Raw genomic sequence first — 21168 nt, 5'->3', positions numbered from 1 at the left:
AATTTCTTACAACCTCCTTTGAACGGCAACCCTTGGGTTGACAGCCACACCCTATCTCCCACCCTTATGGTTTCACCTTCCCTTCGGTTCTTGTCTGCCTGCCTCTTGTATTCTTCCTTCGCCCTTTCTAAGTTGAGTTGGAGCTGACGATGGATTGCTTCCATTTCTTCTACAAAATGCTCGGCTGCCGGGACACCCCATCTCTCCCCTTCTCCCCCTGGGAAAGCCCTGGGATGACACCCATAATTAGCCAAGAAGGGGCTCATCCCTGTGGACACATTCTCGGCATTGTTGTAGGCAAATTCCGCCAGCGCCAACTTTTCTACCCAGTCATTCTCTCTGTCATTGACATAACACCTCAGGTATTGCTGGAGGACCCCGTTTGCTCTTTCCGCCTGCCCGTTGGTTTCAGGGTGCCGGGCAGTCGAAAAGTTGACCTCCACCTGCAGTAAGCTCATGAGCTTCCTCCAGAACCTGGAAGTAAATTGTTTTCCTCGGTCTGAGACCACCCTCAATGGCACCCCGTGCAACCTAAAAATGTGTTCTACAAATAACTTCGCTGTCTCTTCCGCCGTGACTGCATGCGAGCAGGCTACAAAGTGGCACATCTTTGTTAGTAGGTCTACCACCACCATGATGGCTGTTTTCCCCTTGGACTTCGGCAGATCAGTCATAAAATCTATCGACACTGCCTCCCAAGGTCGTTCTGGGGTTGGTAAGGGTTCTAATAGCCCCGCCGGTGCCCGCCTCTCCCCTTTGGCTCGCTGGCATTGCTCACACCCTCTTACATACTCCCGTACATCTTCCCTCACCTTAGGCCACCAAAATTCCCTGGTGACCAACCACATGGTTTTGTGTTGTCCAAAATGCCCCGCCGTGGGGCTGTCGTGCAACTGCTTGAGTACCCTCCCCCTTAAGTCTCCTTCAGGGATATACAGTGCCCCTTTGTAATACAAAGCTCCATTTCTTTCCTCGAAACCCCCTGGTTCCTCTCCCTCACCCCTAAGACCTCTGAGCTTATTCTGGGCGTATTCATCATTCTCTGTTTCCTCTACCAGTTCTCTTTGTCCCACCAATGCCGCCCCACACACCCAGCGGTCCTCTGGAATGACATGTCTCTCTTCGGGTGCTCCCTCCCCCTCCAAATATTCAGGTTTGCGTGAGAGAGCGTCCGCCCTAATGTTCTCTGGGCCTGGCACGTAACAAATCTCAAAGTTAAATTTGGAGAACTCCTGGGCCCATCTCACTTGCCGTTGGTTGAGCACTCGTGCCGTCCTCCAATACTCTAGGTTCTTGTGGTCAGTGCACACTTGCACCTTATGTTGTGCGCCAATTAGCAGGTGCCTCCATCTCCGGAACGCCCCATGAATGGCTAGTAGTTCTCGGTCATACACCGTGTAGTTCCTCTCGGATTTGTTCAGCTTTCGCGAAAAAAAGACACACGGTCTCCACTCTGACTCCTCCTTCCCTGGCTGCAGAAGCACCGCCCCAATAGCTCTGTCTGATGCGTCAGTTTCCACTCTCATCGGTTTTTGTAAATCCACATGCAGGAGTTGTTGTTCCGAGGCGAAGGCCCTTTTTAGTTCCTCAAATGCTCGCTCCGCCTCCTCAGTCCAAACGAACTTCTTCTTACTGCTGAGACAGTCCGTAATGGGCGCCGTCAGGTGGGCAAAGTTTCGGATGAACTTACGATAGAAGTTCCCAAATCCTAGGAACCTCTGCACATCCTTCCTTGTTTTGGGTGTTTTCCATTCCAGCACCGCCTGGACCTTGCCGGGATCCATGGCCAATCCCTTGTCTGACAGGCGATACCCCAGGAATTCCACCTCCTTGGTATGAAACTGACACTTCTCCAGTTTCACCCACAGCTGGTTGGCTTGCAGCCTGCTCAACACTTCTCTGACGTCTCTCACATGCTGCTCCTCATTCTCAGAATACACCAACACGTCGTCTAAGAAGCCCACACAATTCTTGTAAAGCAAAGGCCCCAGGACGTGGTTCATAAACGATTGAAAGCACGCGGAGCCTCCTTGTAGGCCGAAGGGCATAACTAAATATTCAAATGCCCCCAAAGGGGTGAACATGGTGGTTTTCCATTCATCCCCCTTCCTTATTCGTATCAGGTTGTACGCCCCCCTTAGGTCCAGTTTAGTAAAAATCTTTCCCTTCCTGACCCTTGTCAAAATGTCGTCAATCCTGGGCATAGGGAAAGCCACTGGTTCTGACACTGCATTTAAGGCCCTGAAGTCACACACAAGCCTCGGCTTGTTCGTGTTTTTTTTATCCACAAAAAACACTGGGCTGCCCCCCACCGCCCTGGACTCTCTGATGAACCCTCTCTTCAGGTTCTTGTCAATGAACTCTCTTAGCTCCTGCATCTCTCTGTCTGACATGGCGTACAGCTTGCCTACAGGGAGCTGTGCCCCAGGGAGTAAATTGATTTGACAGTCAAAGGGTCTATGCGGGGGTAGTTGGTCAGCTTCCCTTTCGCTGAAGACGTCGCGGAGATCTGCGTATTGTCGTGGTACCTTCACGTTCTCCGTTACTTCAGTCCCTGCTAGGGTGGCTTGGGCCCCTGCCAAACCCTTTCCCTCTTTGCAGTGTTCTAAGCAATGTGCTGAACCAAAAGAAACCACTCTCTGATGCCAGCCCACCAGCGGATCATGTAACGCTAGCCAGCTCATCCCCAATATAATGGGAGCTCCTCCCAAGGTGGCCACATTAAACGCTATCAGTTCGGTGTGCCTTGCCACCTTCATTATCATTGGGACGGTCTGCAAGCTGACTTCTCCTCCCAACAGCTCCCTGCCATCGATCGTGGTCACCTGCAGGGGGTTGCTTAAAGGGATCGTCTGTATCTGGTGTTCAGCTGCAAACTCTTTGCTCATGAAATTGCAGGAGCTGCCTGAGTCCAACAGCGCCTTTATCTTTAGAGGGTGTCCGTTTGGCAGCTCTAGCGCCACTTCTATCACTAGGGCGGGTTTAGGAGGTTCTGGCGTGGGCACTTTCACTGCTCTTTGGCCTGGCTGCTGTGCCCCGACGGTGGCAGCCAGGCGTTGGCTTTTACTTGCTTCGGTATTTCTTCCTCTCTTCCCTCCACAGCTCCTACCATCCCTTGCCATTCCTTCCTCTGGGGGCAAAGTGACCTGGCTGTTGGCAGAGATAGCATTTCCGGGCGCCTTTTCCCTCCTTCTTTTCCCCCTCACTGGGCTTTGAAACTGCGCGCGCGCGCGCTGTTCCGATTTCCATCGGCTCTGCCGGCGGGAAAGTTGGCTCTGGAATGTCTGGAATGCGGAACTCCTTCCAACGTTCCCCCTTCCCTTCCCGCCTCTCCAATGCTCTCGCCTCCTGGCGCGCTCCTATGGTCAGCGCTGATTTGGTCAGCTGGTCCATAGACTCCGCCCTGGGCGCCCGGGAAAGTTCGTCTTTCACAGCCGAAGAAAGCCCTTCTTCAAAGAGCATTTGAATGGGTTCCGCCGATAGATCCCACCCCAATTTATGGATCAACATGGTGAACTCAGTCCAGTACTCACGGACAGATCGGCTCCCCTGTTTGCAAGCCATTAACTGTCTGCGGACCACTCCCTGTTCAATATCGCTGGAAAACATCAGATCCATGGCGCGAAAGAACTTCATCGTGTCCTTTAGGACGTCACTATTCGCTGCCATCAGGGGTCTAACCCAGTCTCTCGCCCCCTTTTCAAGATGCCCAATCACGAAAGCCACTCGTGATTCCTCGTCAGGGAATTCATCAAACTGCAGATTGAGGGCATATTGCATCTCTGTCCGAAAGCCATGATAGTCTTTGGCCTCCCCCCCCCATCTTCACCAATCCTGGTACCTTTCTGACGAGCTGGGTGTCTTTCCCCTTTTTGTCTGCATCCTGAGCCCTCCTCTCCTCAAGCCTCGCCGTCTGCAGCACTAGCTGGACCTCCAACACCCGGTACCTTTCTTCCAGGCTTGGACCCGCTCCAGCTCCTGCTTCTCCGGTTCCGGCTGGGTTGCTCATGATGCCTTCTCCTGCACAAGCTGCTCACGAAGACTGTCGGAATGCTGTGATGGGACGATGAGCTGCTTGTGTGTAAAATCCTAGTCCCTCAGAGTTTGGTCAAGTTTGCAAACCTCTGTCTGTAACGGAGCCCCTTAAACATGGCTCCGTCAGTCGCTGGCAGATTCCGACAGTGGTTGCTTTCGGAATCGCTTCCAACATAAAAGCTCCTTAACGGAAACACGTCTTCTGGACTCTCTGCGTGACAGTTTCCGGCGAGGAGTGGGTGTCCCTACAGGAGGTCCTGAAACCTCCCCACTGTTTTCGCTGGAAGTGTCTCTGAGCCATCCCTCCAGCTCCCTTTCCCTCAGCTCAGCTCCTCTCCCCCTACTGGTTCCCTCTTCAGCTGCTGAGTCTCTCCCAACCTGTGTGAGCCCTTTCACTTCCCTTCCTTCCGATGGCAGTTCCCTGACACTTTAGAAGACATCTGAAGGCAGCCCTGTTTAGGGAAGCTTTTAATGTTTAATAGGTTATTGTATTTTAGTGTTTTGTTGGAAGCCGCCCAGAGTGGCTGGGGAAGTCCAGCCAGATGGGCGGGGTATAAATAATAAATTATTATTATTATTATACTTCTGGTTCCAGGCTGGCCCTGATGGGAAGGAAGGTGCATTGACATGGCACTCCCAGAGAAACCCATGTCACTCTATTGGTATAACTAACAACCTTAATGCTATTGCTGAAATCAGTTAGGGTGGACTAATTGATCCTAGGATAGATACAGAAAGTGTTTAATGTTTGTGTACAAGCTATAAAAGTTATATTCCAGTCAGCTAGTTTCCAATCCCCCTCTGGGTACCCTTGTCCAGATCAAGGTTATGGGGTTGCCCCGGCAACCTGATAAAGAAAAGATGTTCTTCTGTACAGGATGTCCTCGCAAGCACAGCGAGAACTGAGAGTAATATATGGCAATTATATTGCTTGTTAAACAAGAATATCTGTGGGATTTTTTTGGGGGGGGGAGTTTTGCGGAGCTTGTCTAGTGAAAGCATCACAGTCTTGATTTCTCTATCAATATAGAGGAGAGATGTGCAAATTAGGTACAGCTTTGCCCCTTACAGTGGGAAGAACCTCCCTCCCTCCTCCTCCCCCCCAGTTTTGGTCCTGCCTGCTCCATACCAACAGGAAGCTTTGGTGACGAAATTCCTCCTCTGTTTGCATATGGAAAAACTGCCTTATACCACCTCATCTTGACCACTGTTGCCTGTTGTGATTGGCAACAGCTCTCCAGGGTTCCCACTGGAGAGTCTCTTCCACCAGCCATTTCTGGGTTCTTTTTAACTGGAGATGCTGGGGGCAGACCCAGGGACCCTTCCACTCACAAGGCATGTGCTTGCATTGCTGAGCCGAGGCCTTTTTGTAGGGACGTGTATAGATTCTAGGAGATATACTTATTAGATATTATCCTTCCTTCCTCACGTTTGTGAGTTCAGCAGAGCGCCATCCCTTTGCAGCTTAAAAGGAAGCATCACATGCACCGTTGATTCGACTGCATTGTAAATACCTCACACTTTCTTCCTTTGTGTTAATGCTGTGTTGAATTGTATGGCTTTAAGTCTGTTTTGAATGGGACGCGGGTGGAGCTGTGGGTTAAACCACAGAGCCTAGGACTTGTCGATCAGAAGGTCAGTGGTTCGAATCCCCGCAACGGGGTGAGCTTCCGTTCCTCGATCCCTGCTCCTGCCAACCTAGCAGTTCGAAAGCACGTCAAAGGGCAAGTAGATAAATAGGTACCACTCCGGCGGGAAGGTAAACGGTGTTTCCGTGCCCTGCTCTGGTTCACCAGAAGCGGCTTAGTCATGCTGGCCACATGACCCAGAAGCTGTACGCAGGCTCCCTCGGCCAGTAAAGCGAGATGAGCGCCGCAACCCCAGAGTCGGTCACGACTGGACCTAATGTTCAGGGGTCCCTTTACCTTTAACTTTGAGTCTGTTTTGAGCCGCTTTTTGAGCTGACTTGCCCCGAGAGGTAGCGTGCTAATGTTGAAATAAAAAAACAAAAGCAAAACAGTGTGGTTGAAGACACTCTTAATTGTGTGGTGTAGTGGTTAAGAGCAGTGGACTCATAATCTGGTGAACTGGGTTCGCGTCTCTGCTCCTCCACATGCAGCTGCGGGGTGACCTTGGGCCAGTCACACTTCTTCGAAGTCTCTCAGCCTCACTCACCTTACAGAGTGTTTGTTGTGGGGGAGGAAGGGAAAGGAGATTGTTAGCCGCTTTGAGACTCCTTAGGGTAGTGATAAAGCGGGATATCAAATCCAAACTCTTCTTCTCTTTTTTCCTGCATTGCAGGGCTTCCATTACTGCAGGCATGGCCTAACATGGCCCTCCAGCTGTTTTGGGACTACAATTCCCATCATCCCCTGACCACTGGTCCTGTTACCTGCCATACACTGGCCATGCCTGCTTAGTGTATTTGTGTTTGCAGACTAGCTGACCTCTGTTCCCATTGAACGATTCTGCGATTCCTTGGATTAGTTAACATCTGGAGGGCATCACATTTGCGAAAGCCGTAATAGATGGAGTCGGGGAGGGGATAATGGAACAATAATTGATTGCTTTGGATTGGGGGCTGCCATGGCCCTGACTGGTTCTGGAGCAGCCAACTCGACAATGTGCTTAATTATTTTGAAAAAGGAAGAATCCCATAGGAAGCTGCCTTGCACCGAGTCTGACTATTGGTCCCTCTAGCTCAGTATCGTCCAGGCCAGGCATAGGCAAACTCCGGCCCTCCAGATGTTTGGGACTACAATTCCCATCAGCCCTGGCCACTGGTCCTGTTAGCTAGGGATGATGGGAATTGTAGTCCCAAACGCAGGCATGGCCAAACTTGGCCCTCCAGCTGTTTTGGGACTACAACTCCCATCACCCCTAGCTAACAGGACCAGTGGTCAGGGGATGATGGGAATTGTAGTCCCAAAAAGGCCAGAGTTTGCCTATGCCTGGTCCAGGCTTACTGGCAGCAGCTCTCTGCAGGGTTTGAAACAGGATTCACACTCAGGCCAACCTGGAAATGCCAGGGATTGGACCTGGGACATAAAATCATAAGAGTTGGAAGGGACCCCTCATCTAGTCCAACCTCCTACAATGCAGGAATCTCAACTAAAGTATCCATGGCAGATGAGGCTATTCAGCTTCTGCCTAAAAACCTCCAAAGAAGGAGAGTCCATCACCTTCCAAGGCAGTCTGTTCCACTCTCAAACAGCTCTGACCATCATAAAGTTTTACCTACTTTTTCATTAGAATCTCCTTTCTTGTAGCTTGAAGCCTTTGGTTTGGGTCCTACCCTCTGGAGCAGGATTAAACAAGTTTGCTCCATCTGCCTTATGGGTTGAATCTGGGACCTTCTGCATACAAAGCAGATCATCTACTGTTGAGATACAACCCTGCCTCTTACAGTCTCAAGAGTAGTACAATGGAATGAAATGGCACAGTGTAGTGGTTCGGTGTACAAGCAGTGATCTGGGATGGCTTTGGCTCAAATCTCATCTCACCCACAAATTCGCAAGGTAGCCTCAGCCAAGCCTCAGTCCCCGATCTATAATATGGCGATAATAACACTGATTTACATTGCAGAGCTGTTTTAAAGATAACTGAGAGAATGTACGTGACACATGAAATTCATAATATAAGCGTTAAGTATTATTGTTGCGTTCATATATCTATATGGTACTTGCTTTGCTTGGTTTCATTTGTGTGTGTGTGTTTTAGCTTATCTGCAGTTGCGATTCTCATCAAACGTTATTGCTTAAAAGATAAGAGGTTTGATTTTCAGAATGAAATCTATTGGAACGATTGGTCGCAGCTGAGTATTTTCAGAGCCTCCAAACACAGCGGGTCCAAAATGGAGACGTTGGTTGACCATCTCAATGGTGTGATGGATATGAAGATCTTCTACCGAGGAAAGACAGCAGGTATTTCTTGACCGCTGACGAGCATGGTTCTGTTCATTCCATTTCATGATCTCCCTTGATAAGAGAAACAAAATCTTGGCGTACAGAGGTTGGACCTGCAACAAAAAGTTGTAGGGTGAAGTCCTTCTCTTTGGGTTGTTCTACCTTCCTCCTTCTTCTCCAGGGTTTCTTCCTCCTCCCCACAGTCAGTCAGAATTCAGTTAGTGCTGACGATGCACAAACCCCATTGGACTGTTTTGGTTCCACACAATTTTATGTAATTGTTTTAGTATGTGTGTGTGTGTGCACGCATACCCATTACAGATGAGATGTTAATATTTTAATTTTTTTCCTGCATTGCTATGGAAGCTTGAAATGGAAAGCCTCTTGTTGATTTAAATCAGGAGGGGGGAATTGCAGACCTGGGGGACAAATGTGGCCCTCCATAATTCTCAGTCTGGGTCTCGGAACTCTCCCTTTGCCAAACCCCTCACTGGTCCTGCTTAGCAGCCTCCTTGAGTGTTTTTAACCTTCCTGGAATGCACCCTTGAACTACGAAAATGCATCGTGCATGCTTGGGTGGAGGATAGAGAAGGTTGTGTGTGTAGAAACTAGCCTATTGCACAATGGTAAAATGTACCTTATGTTCTGGTGTATAAGACGACTTTTGAACCCTGGAAAATCTTCTCCAAAGTCGGGGTTGGCTTATACGCTGGGTATGGTTGTGGCAGGTGGTGGCGGCTGCGCGAGAGGCTGCGGGCTGGAGAGAGTTAACCTGCACGGTGATGGCTGCGTGGGAGGCAGCCAGGCAGCGGCTTCCCACCCACTTCGTTCCAAGCCCTTGCCCTCTCGCTCGCTCGCTCGCCCGCCCTGCCACCATGGGAATAGCCAGATTGCAGGCAGCTATCCCGAAGCAGCAGCAACCGTGGCAGCCTCCCCTTCCCGTGGCAAGGTGGGGAGTGGCTTTGGCCGGGGCTCCAAGGAGCTGGGCATCCCCACAACTGCCAGAACTACCAGCTGGTGAGTGCAGCCTGCTGCTTTGCTGGATGGCCGATCGGGGCTCACTCGCCTTGGGCTGCTGCTGCTGTGACGGCAGAGGCAGCGGAGGGGTGCGCGCTCTGCCCCTGGCGGCACTTGGTGGGTGGCGCTTGGCGGGCTTTAGGTTGGGGGGCTGCCTATAGTTGGCTGCAGGCGGGGGTAATCTTATACGGCGAGTATATCCCAAACTCTATATTTTAACAGGAAAAGTTGGGGGTCGTCTTATACGCCGGAAAATACGGTAACCTTATTGTCCTGCCCACTTTTGCTGCCCGTGTGGCCCCTGGAAGATTGCCCCAAGGGAATGTGGCCCTTGGGCTGCAAATGCTTCCTCCCACTGTTGATGGAAATAAAATCATGACTGAATGGCTTATCCTGAAGGAAGATCTCTGGAAGCTGCAGGATTTTACAAGGTGTCTCTCTCCTTCTTCTGGACAGGGCAGAATGCTTGCATCTCTAAGCCTTGCAGCCTTTTGTGCCTCCCAAAATCAAACAACAGCCGAAGCTGTAAATGCCCCGAGGGAGTTGCCAGCCATGTGCTCCCATCTGGGGAAGTGAGATGCGATTGCCCGCCTGGGTATCTCTTGAAGAACAGCACCTGTGTCAAGGAAGGTAAGAAGCACACCTCCACACTCTGATGTGATGTGTGCATCTCTTCTGTTTGTGCATGTCTGCACTGCAGGATTAACAGTAACTCTCTCTTAAGGGAAACCAGAAAGTGTAGTTCTGTTAGCTGTTAGGAAGAGCTAGGGCAGTGTTTCCCAAACTTGGGTCTCCAGCTTTTTGTTGGACTACATTTCCCATCTTCCCTGACCACTGGTCTTGCTAGCTAGGAATGATGGGAGTTGCAGTCCAGAAAAACAGCAGGAGACCCATGTTTAGAAAACACTTAGCTAGGGCTTTGTGGAAGCCTGTCAAACTACAATTCCTAGAGTTTGCCGGGAGAGTACCCGTAACAGTTACTGTGTGCTATACATACAGTAAATGTGTGCTAGACATACTCATTTATTTCATAAAATGTATATACCTCTTAATGGTAAAAAAACAAGCAAACCTTAAACAGGTTTATGAAGAGAATAAAATGATCAATTTAGCAGTAAAAAATAAAAAAAACCTTCAGAAACAATTAAATCAAACAGTAAGCTAAAAAGCAGTTTAAAACACCTGACAGCTTTCTATCATAATCATAATTTGTTATTTATACCCCATCCATTTGGCTAGGTTTTCCCAGCCACTCTGGGCGGCTCCCAACAGAATATTAATAATAAATAAAATAAAAAAGCGATAAAACATCAAATATTAAAGACTTCCCTAAACAGTGTTCCACAGGGTGGGTGCCACTACCGAGAAGGCCCTTTGCCTGGTTCCCTGTAGCTTCACTTCTCGCAGTGAGGGAACCGCCAGAAGGCCCTTGGCGCTGGACCTCAGTGTTCGGGCTGGGGGTGGAGACACTCATTCAGGTATACTGGGCTGAGGCTTGGATAGGCTTTCCTAAAAATGTTTTTAGCAGGCACCAAACGAGTACAGTGAAGGCGACTGCTTGATGTCGGTAGGCAGGAAGCTCGAAAGTTTGAGTGCTGCCACACTACAAGATTGATTCTTTACAAATGTGAAATGATCATTATGCAGCTCCTGTAGCCATGCTAGTTCTGCAGATCAGAGCGGTCGAGTAGGCGTATTTGGGCTAAGGCAACTCTCAGGTAAACTGGTCCCAAGCTGTTGTGCTATTTCTCTTACAGGGCTAAATCCTGCCCCTTGTCTACAGTGAGGGGCCAAAGTCCCAAACTACTATGAGAATTGTAGCTCTGTGAGGGGATTAGGGGTCTCCTAGCACCTCTTGGCATATTTAACAAACCACAGCGCCCAGAATCCTTTGGGGGAAGCTATGTCTGTTAAAGTGGCATGACAGCGCTTTAAATGTATGGTTTGGATGTGACATGCTAATGCTGTGCTGGGACCTGGCTTCTTAACACTGCATTGTTCGTTGAAGCCTGGCTGTACTTTCCTTTTGATTTTTTGTTTGTCTGCGCTGGTTTCCTCACCTGCCCTTCTCTGCCGCCGCGTACCAGAAAACACCTGTCTCTCCAACCAGTACAGATGTTCGAACGGGAATTGCATCAACAGCATTTGGCAGTGCGACAACGACAACGACTGCGGGGATATGAGCGACGAGAAGAATTGCCGTAAGTCAACGTCGCCGCTCTCGTTCCCTCAGGTTGATTTGCACGGGAGCGTACACCAAACAGTTCCCTTTCTCGAGAAGCTTTTTTGATTTTTGGCAAGAGGAAAGGGAGGTGTGAGAGGAGCAGAAAAGACACATACAGTCATACCTCGGGTTACAGACACTTCAGGTTGTGTCACGGACCCGCTGAAACCTGGAAGTACCAGAATGGGTTACTTCCAGGTTTTGGTGGTTGCACACGTGCAGAAGTACTAAATCACGCTTTGCACATGCGCAGAAGCGCTGAATCGCAACCCATGGGTGCACAGACGTGCCGCTGCGAGTTTCAAACACTGCAGGTTGCAAACGTGCATCCCGCACGGATCACGTTCGCAACCTAAGCGTCCACAGGTGCAGTTCTATGCACTGAGTGTCCTAATTCTTCCAGCGCTGTTGTGTGGCTCAATATCCTTGATGCCTTACCAGGAGCTGTTCAGTGAGTCTTAAAGTTCAGGTTATGACGGGAACTCACAGATAAGCAGCACAGGCAATAATGGATGTTGCTTCAGCACAGGTTAGACTTCCGCTGAGCATATTTATAGCTGGTGTTGCTGCTGCAACTCTTCCTGGCCTGTCATCATAGATCTCATGCACAGCACACATGGAGTCAGATGTCTCCAAGAGGAGGACTCGGGTGCTGTCACCTTTTAAAGTTTTCAGTCAGACATGCTACAGCATCCGAACACACGGCTGACTTAGGCCACATGGGGTAGTATCTTTTTTTAGTTTAGGAGCACTTTAAAAGAGAATGAGATACTTCTTTTTTAAAAAGAAATTGAAGCAGTGGTAAGTCTGCTTCAATTTGGAATTTGTCTCAATTTGGAATTTGCAGACTGCAAAAGTTGAACCACCAACGTAGCTTGGGGTGTTTGTGTCTTCCAGCTCTGCTAGGCAGCAGCTCTCCAGGGTTCCAACTGAGGTCTTTGTGAACCCGGTCAAATGAAATCCTTTACCTGCAGGCCACGGTAACTGAATTTCTGGTCCCAGAGCTACAACTTCGCTCTGGCTCTCTGCCAAGATTGGGGACAGAGTCGTAGATCATGGCATGTCGAAGACACAGTTCAGACAGGGAAATTTTTAGGATGGCCACATGGAATGGCTCCCCACTATCTGCCAGGCTAAGGAGAAACATGCTTCGACTGCCTGGGTTTATTTTAATAAAGCTGCTGGCCTCTCGTGGTGACTCGTTTAGGCTCTCCAAATATTGCTCTTTCCTCCCCTCCCAATAGCAACCACTGTGTGTGATGTTGACACTCAGTTCCGGTGCCACGAGTCGGGGACCTGCGTCCCACTGTCCTACAAGTGTGACCTGGAGGATGATTGTGGAGACAACAGTGATGAGAGCCACTGCGGTAAGTGTGCCAGCACCGTACATCTCAGGGGCTCTTTGCACATATGATGGATTTGCTGCTGAGGCAGTGTGAAACCCAGGGCCTGCCAACCCTTTTTGGGCCAGCGGGAGAATTTGAAATTTTGGGAAAGCGCACTGTGGGCACAAGTCACAAAATGGCTGCCGTGAAGGTGTGGCTGTTGCATCTTAAAGGAGCAGAAAAAAGAGGCAAAATGGCACAGGTATTACACCCCCCCCGCACTGCCCTGCCTCTGTGTTGTTGTTGTTCATTCACTTATTCATTTATTTTACTTATTTTTATATTTATATTCTGCCCATCTGGCTGGGTTACTGCAGCCACTCTGAGTGGCTTACAGTACATATAAAAACATAGTAAAACATCAAACATTAAAAAGTTCCCAATACAGGGCTGCCTTCAGATGTCTTCTAAAAGTTGCGTTGTTCTTTATCTCCTTAACATCTGATGGGAGGGCGTTCCACAGGGTGGGCGCCACCACCGAGAAGGCCCTCTGTTTGGTTCCCTGTAACTTCACTTCTCGCCGTGAGGGAACCAGCAGAAGACCTTTGGAAGAGGACCTCGGTGTCCTGGCTGAACAATGAGGGTGGAAACGCTCCTTCAGGTATACTGGGCTGAGGCCATTTAGGACTTTAAAGGCCAGCACCAACACTTTGAATTGTGCTCAGAAATGTACTGGGAGCCAGGCGAGATCCTTTAGGACCGCTGTTACCTGGTCCCTGCAAGCAGCTGCCCCATCAGTAGGAAAATGGTATAGCTAGGATAAAAATCCATTCTTTCACTGTAACTCAGTACTTTGTATTTGAATTCTCTTTTTTTAAAAAATAATAATAATGATGTTTATTGAAAATTTTAAAGTTACAAAGAAAGAAGAAAGAAAAGACAAGAGGAGAAAAAGAAAGAAGTAGATAAACATAACAATTAAACAATACAGATCAATAAAAACCAAAGTCAAATAAATAAATAAATAACAAAACACACAATACATCTAAATCAAAAAACAAAAATAAACAAACAATTAAAAAGCAAGTCTAATATTCCCAAATCCTTAACTTTCATTAACTTATTTCAACGACCTCCTCACACCTCCCTTTTTTGTATTCTAGTTGTTAATTATCTCAGCAAATCCTTTCCATCTTTCACAATATTCTGTCATTTAAATTACCTTAATCTATTGTAACCTTATCTTACCTAAAAAACCCTAAAACTTAAAACTTAAAACTTATATATACCAAATTCTTTTAACCATAACATATTCTTTCATAATTCTTTTTGACATTTCTGCTAAAGCCAAATAATTTCATTCCAACATTTTTCTAATACTCATATATTTTACAATACTTTTCTAAATAAATTTTGAAACTTTCTTCCAATCTTCATCCATCATCTCTTTTTCCTGGTCTCAGGTTTTGTCAGTCCTTTCTCATCTATCTAATCCATCAACCTGGTGCTCTTATGTCCGAGGCTCTTAAATCTTTTCCATGTCCCTTCTGCAGGTCTTCTTCTTGTTTATACCTGCCCTTTACTTTATCTTTGGTTGATCTTTTTCTTATTTTCTTTCCTTTCTCATTGGGGGGTAGGTCTCGGGAGGACTCCAATCCAAAAGTATCTCCATCTCTCCTCAGCAGATCAGCCCATTCCCCACAGTCCCATTCCCCACAGTCAACACTGTAATCCAGAAAGTATTTAAAAGCATGTTTCAAAGTCTTTCCAAAATTAAGAGCCCTCACAACTCCAGACCCCCCTCTTTGTATTTGAATTCTCACACTCCCTTCCCTGGGTCTTTTCTTCCTGCCCCCGTGTTTGCAGAAACCCACCAGTGCCGCGAGGATGAATTCAGCTGCAACTCAGGGATGTGCGTTCGCCTGTCATGGAAGTGTGATGGGGATAACGATTGCCGAGACTGGTCTGATGAAGCAAACTGCACTAGTGAGCTCTTTTTCCCCATTTTATGCAAGCAATAAATCGTTGGTGGGAATTGATAATGACCTGATTATTCTTTAGCATTTTGGTTTGACCCCATTTTTTGTTTTGTTTTTTGTTTTGTTAAAGGCTATTGGAGAATTATTTTGCACTTGAGGGTAATCTTCAGGGGCAAAACACTGATTTTTCTCCCTTGGCTTTAGGCTGTCCCTCTCCTTTGTGAGATAGAAGTTTAACAATTAAATAAAATAACTCTAATTCCCTCTTCCTCTCTTTTTGAATACAAATTCCCTGCACCTCATTCTAAACGTATTATGAGGAGGGAAAGTATGTCAATAACACAGTAGACTACAAATACTACAACTAATTCTCACCCTGGTATATTTTATCCAAGTTACTATTTATTTTAAAAAAAGCAATGGCACCACTTTTTTTGTTACTTTTGATGCTGTTCAACCGCAGTTGTCCTCCCCCCCCCCGCCCCGTCAATTCTGTTCTTCTATCTTTGCCTGCAGTGTTTTAAATTGGTTGGCAACTTTTGAGGAAATGTAACGTTTTTATTATCAGAGATGCACCTTGCCTAAAGTCTTTGGGCAGAGAGGCAGTTCATAAATATTAAAACTAATGATACATCCCTTAGGAAGGACATGTACCTATGCATGTCCAAGGAAATTATGGAGGGGAGAAAACAGAATTGTTTGTAAGAAGAAGAAGAAGGAATGGTAACACTTATTCAGAGCAAATTTTTCAGGGCTTAAGCACTGAATTCTAGCCCCAGGATTAAAAAATATTCTACACACATACACACACACACACACACACACACACAACTTGTTCTGCACACCTCTTGACTTCTACACAAGAGGGGAGAAATTAGAATTCAGCAACGGAATTATCAGTCTCTTGTCAGTGAAGAGAGTGAATCTTTCCCCTCAACAACAAAATAATTCCCCTTTGTCCTCCCCCCTCCCTCCCCCCGATGAAATCGGTGCCTTGATGTTTTCCTCACTGTTTTTGCCAAGAAGGCATTAAGGGGAGAAAGGGCAGGAAAAAGATAAGCTCTGAGGCGAAAGAGGAGGCTGAGGAGATAGGCTGCTTTTGCTTTTTGTATTTGATGCCGGTGAATTGGGGCACAGCTGGAGAAAGAGGGAGGGAAGAAAATAACTTAAAAGCCTGAGGGGAGGAGAGAGGCAGGCGAAGAGCTGTGTCGAAGTAGGTATGCTCTGAACCAAGGGAGGAAGCAAACTGTGGCCTCTGTGGGAAAGGAGGGACAAAGTCTTCCTTTGAAACCTCAGAGTCTCCCGCCTTTGAAGAACCTGCATGCATAACAAACTGAGTGCCCCATCACAGAACTGTGGTCGCTCCTCACAATGTTGCTTAGCTATTACGATTTCTATTTACTAGTCACTTCCCTCACGAAAGTCACCCAAAGCGACTTACAATAGAAAATACCAAAACCAATTTCAACAAACGAAACCAATAAAAACCTAAGAAACACGGTCTGTGCAAATGAAAGACAGGTCTTAAGAGATCCTGCCCCACTAAAAGAGGCCACAAGGTGCTTCAAATTAAGGGCCAAATGCCTGAGGAAAGCTTTTGCCAGGCACATAGAAATAGATAAAGATGGTACCAGTTGAGCCTGCCCAGGAAGAGCATTCCACAAGCAGGGAGCCACCACTGAAAAGGCCCTTCTCATGTTGCCATCCTCTGGACCACCCGTGGAGGTGGCACACTGAGATGGACTACCAGTGATGATCACAGGGTCCTGGTTGGTTCATCTGGGGAGAGCTGATCCTTGAGATATCAGGGCCCGCAGCCTGATATTAAAAGGCTCAGTAGGTCGAAACCACCATTTGGAATTGAGCACAGATATTTTATTGGCTCTCTGTATTTGTCTTCACGTCCCTGAGGGCTGTCAGGATGGAGCAGTTGGTATTCTCACGGCATAGGTACCCAAGGGACATACATAACATTGCAGTGGCTTATCTTTCTTGCGAGTTTCCAAGAGTGATAGGACAGCAGCCCACTCTGAAAAGTCCGTTGTTGTTGTGGAATGTTATTTTGTTAAGGCCTGGCTTGAAATTATCTGAGGATAACCGTTATTTTAGAAGCAGCTCATCTGGCGGCTGTGCAGGCTGAATTCATGCCTCTTATCAAAAATAATTGCATTTCACAGTGATTCTTAATAGAATATTATTGCCGGAAGAGCATAGCAGCTTAGAATATCAGGAAGCACATCACTTGCATGTTGGCAGTAAGTAGCGTGCAATTCAATTATGGCGAACGTTACTTCCTTTCTTGATAAATAGAGTCCTGGCAATATATTTTTATATATTGGCAATATATTTTTTCCACTGACAATATGAAATCCTAAAAGCTCATTAACTTTTGCTTCCTTAACCCAGCCTTGTGCCTTCCTCCTGTGGCACCTGCTAAAGGTCTCAGTATATAGACCTCAAAATTCCACATTTTTCTTCTCCTGCTGAGTCCCTGTTTGTGCTGGCTCAGCCATTCCATCATTGAACATGCCTCCTTAGATATGTTGGCTTAGTATGTGTGTGTGGGTGTGTGTATATAAAAGGTGTATTCCTGGATGCCAAGATCCACGTTTGGGAAAGTACTCTTTGATGAGAGAACCCCAGCAGAGATTTAAAATCATGAAATAAGGAAAATGTGGCAATGTAGGCTGTTAGACCTTTAAAATATACCCTTGTAAGGTTCCTTGTAATCAGCCACGGGTCTGGAAACCAAATCTTATGAGAAGTGGTTTGAGGGAGTTGGGTAAGTTTAGCCTGGAGAAGAGAAGACCTGAGAGGTAATACGATAGCCATCTTCCAATATCAGAAGAGGCTGTCACATGGAAGATGGAGTAAGCTTGTTTTCTGCTGCTCCAGAGGGTAGGACCTGGACCAGTAGATTCAATTCACAAGAAAAGAGATTCCAATTAAACATTGGGAAGAACCTTCTGACTGTAAGAGCTGCCTAACAGTGGACTCCCCCAGAAGTGGTGGACTCTCCTTCACTGGAGGTTTTCCAACAGAGGTTGGATGGGCATCTTTCAAGAGGTCCTTAACTGTTTTTCCTGCATTGCAGGGGGTTGAACTACGTGACCCTTCCAATTGTGCAGTTCTTTGATTCTGGCATCTCCATGTAGGGCAGGTAAAGACTCCTTCCTGAAGCCCTGGAGAGCTGCAGCTGATGGGCGTAGGCAATACTGAGCCAGATGGACGAATGCTCTTGAGTCGGTGTCAGACACCTTCCTATGTTCTTACCACTTATAAGGTCACCTCTCAACAGTGTCTCCGCTGTTTTTGCTTTTCAGCAGTGTACCACACTTGCGAAGCCTCCAGTTTCCAGTGCCATAATGGGCACTGCATCCCCCAGAGGTGGGCGTGTGATGGTGACGCCGACTGCCAAGATGGATCTGATGAGGACCCCACCAACTGTGGTATGGGAGGGGCTCTCAGCTGCACTGGGGAGGGTGGAAGATGGTTTCCCTCTGCCTAAATGGACAGTCCGCAGCACACTTGAGGAGAGAAGGAGGTCCTGGGATGTTTGGCTGAGGACTAGGTCCCTTAATACAGAGTTAGCTAGCATGTTATTGGACTACAACACCCATGTGCTCCAGCCTTTGTGGCCAATGGTCAGAGCTGATGAGAGTTGCAGTTTGAAACATCTGGAGGGTGCCATGTTGGCCACACCAGCCCTATTAAGGGTGGAACATGCTATGGGTTGGCCTTCCCAGGTATGATTTCACATGTCTCTTTCTGGAAGAGAGAATGTGGAGTGAGGTACTCTTCCCACTCATTCCCACCTCAGCATTTAGACCAGCTTTCCATGACCTTTGACCCTTCAGATGTTGTTAGACTTCAACTCCCATCAGCCCTGACCTTTTCCCATGCTGGTTGGGACTGCAGCATAGTTTGGTCTACCTATTGGCCATGATGGCGGCATGGGTCTCCATCTTCCAAGACCTAGGCCTAAAAACTCAGTCCATCTGAATGCCACTGAACAGCTGTTGCGGCTGATTTCCCAGCAGCACCAGGCTGACTCCTGTAGAAAACCAGATGCTGGACTTGATGGAACTTGGATGTGACCTGCATTGTGTCTTCGTTAATGTCCACAATCCACCCACCTCTAAGGTACATCTAAAAAGAACTCCAAATGAAATCTTAAGACTATCTTCCCCAGCCTGATGCCCTCCATCAGTTGTTGGCTTCCAATTCCCATCGGCATGGTCAGTGGTCAGGGATGGAAGGATATCCAACAATATCTGCATGACACCAGATTGGGAGAGGCTGTTTTAGACACTGTCCCTTGTCTAAACTCCACGCCAGTTTCTGCCCTGCCTTCTCTGTAGAAACAGGGTGGGGTTTTTTTCTGAAACTCCTGTTCCATTGTTTCTTATCCTTTGGTTAGGGAATGGGAGGAGAGGAGTCCTGGGTGAACCTTGTGAAAAACCCAACCCTCTTCCTTTATTCAGGGGCCATTGGTTAGAGCCAGTGTGGTGTAGTGGTTAGAGTGTTGGATAAGGACCTTGGGGTTCAAATCCCTACTCAGCTGTGAAGCTCACTTGGTGACTTAAAGCCAGTCACTGCTTCTCACAGGTTTGTTGTGGGGATAAAGTAAGAAGAGGAAGAACCATGCACACCACCTTGGTCTGCTTGGAGAAAAAGTGGGATATAAATGTGATAGATAGATGATAGATAGATATAGATAGATAGATAGATAGATAGATAGATGATAGATAGATAGATGATAGATAGATAGATGTGATCCAGTTTCTGCAATTTCACCCTTCCTGGTGAAGGAAGTCTTGTGTGTTCACTCTTGGTCTGGGCTTGATGTTCATACCAGCCATATAATTCGCTACCTGGCCCCACTTTGGTGGAGCATTTTGGATCTATGGTGGCACATCCTGGAAGTTGTTCGTCACTGAATATTTTCTGTGTTTGTTCTGTTATTGCAATTGAACTGAACTGAGCAGAGAAGAAGTGCAACGGCTTCCAGTGCCCTAACGGGGGTTGCATCCCTTCCAGCAAGCGCTGCAACGGGGTCCGCGACTGCTCTGACGGCTCTGATGAAGAGCATTGTGGTGAGTGCGCCTGTGGGGTTGTGCGCTGGGATGATAGGGGGTATTGGTGGTGTGAGGAAGGTATTATTATTTAATACTATTCTAATGATTGTTGAATGTTACCTTTTTGATGTTGGTTGCCTCTTTTAAAGTTTTATTATCACATTTTTGTATTGAATTAGATTGCTATAAGATGTACATTTTTTGTTTCTTCAGCTTGTAAACCACCTTGAGTATTGTAAGATAGAAAGACGGTATACAAATTAAAAAAATGAAATGAATGAAATGATCCAGGAACGTCAGGAGATAAATTGCCCCATCACTTTAAACCCTGGGCAGGCTTCACGCATAATGTGAAGCAGCGGTCTAATAATTAACTGTGGTTTTATTAAACCACGGTTTACTTTTACATGCAACCAGCCCATTCACTGAACAAGCAAGCGATGAGCCAAAGGAAATAGCCAAAGGAGAGTCCATTCTAAAGGAGAACACTGAGCATGTTGGGGAGGGGGGCGGGGAGGAAAACGCAACCCTGGTTCTCTTCACCTTTTAAAATTCTCTTATTTTCTGACTGACTGTTTGACTGTCTGCAGAGCCCATCTGTACACGCTACATGGATTTCGTGTGTAAGAATCGGCAGCAGTGTTTGCTGCGTTCCATGGTTTGTGATGGCACCGTGCACTGTCGAGATGGCTCAGATGAAGACTCTGCCTATGCCGGATGCTGTAAGCATTGTTAAAATTGTTTTGCTTTGCTTGTTTTTTTTTCCTTCCAAGCAGGGCAAGGCTTGGGCACCATGGTAATTAAGCACTCTGTAACAGCAGCTGGTCCACCTTTTGTCATATAACCTTCCTGTCTTGGAAATAAAGAGCCACAAGGGCTTTCTCATTAAACAATTGTAGAGACGTTACAGAATCTCCAGTTTCTGTGCTGTTGAGCCAATGCAATGCAGAGGAAGGGAATCTTTTGCAGCCCAGGGGGCACATTTCCCAGGGGCCACATGCCAGTGTGGGTGGGGCCAAAGGCAAAAGTAGTCTAAGCCACAGGTGCAAATTTTACATTTACACTATATGCACAGCTCTATACTCTGTTGCCTTACAAGGTTCTGGTAAGAAGATAATATATACGAAGCAGCCTTTGAACAATCTCTGAAGCGCTATATAAACACTAGGAGTTAGACAACTCAGTTGCTGAATTTAGCCCCATTGCTTGTAACGTGTGATTGCAGAATCACATAGTATTTATTTATTTTAATGATTTATATATATATTGCTTAGTATGGCAGTTTCTAAGCAGAGTACAAAAGGGATACAACCTAAAAATCATTTAAAATTGACCATAAAATCAGAAGGAGTTTATGTTGCAATAAAAGGGAGTCTTCATTGTGAGCCAGAAGCTCTACAGTAACTGTTATCGCAGGGTGTGTGCGCGCGTCCAACTTTTCATACCAAGTGGGCTGCAGGAGTACTTCGATACAGAACCTGCGTGTCACACCCTGAATTAAATTTCCATATCATAAATTAAAAGTGTTCACAGTATAGTTAATATCATTTAATATACGCAATGCATGTAATTAATATACACACAATCTATGCAGTTGATATACAG

At 47.0% G+C, this 21168-nt stretch overlaps 1 protein-coding gene across 1 annotated transcript in view; it reads left to right on the top strand.

The window, feature by feature from the left end:
• The window catches only part of SORL1 (sortilin related receptor 1), a 114931-nt gene that overhangs the window by 65697 nt on the left and 28066 nt on the right, over positions 1-21168 (top strand). The window contains exons 21-28 of the mRNA XM_080983347.1: positions 7820-7958; positions 9414-9587; positions 11045-11158; positions 12426-12548; positions 14373-14492; positions 17809-17934; positions 19474-19581; positions 20154-20285. Coding sequence (XP_080839473.1) covers positions 7820-7958; positions 9414-9587; positions 11045-11158; positions 12426-12548; positions 14373-14492; positions 17809-17934; positions 19474-19581; positions 20154-20285 — 1036 coding nt within the window. The remainder of the gene's footprint in view (positions 1-7819; positions 7959-9413; positions 9588-11044; positions 11159-12425; positions 12549-14372; positions 14493-17808; positions 17935-19473; positions 19582-20153; positions 20286-21168) is intronic.

Source organism: Podarcis pityusensis (genome assembly GCF_964106645.2).
Source record: "Podarcis pityusensis genome assembly, chromosome: 15".
NCBI lineage: Eukaryota > Metazoa > Chordata > Lepidosauria > Squamata > Lacertidae > Podarcis > Podarcis pityusensis.
The sequence above is the reverse complement of the archived record's forward strand: the minus strand, read 5'-3'. Positions and strand labels throughout refer to the sequence as shown.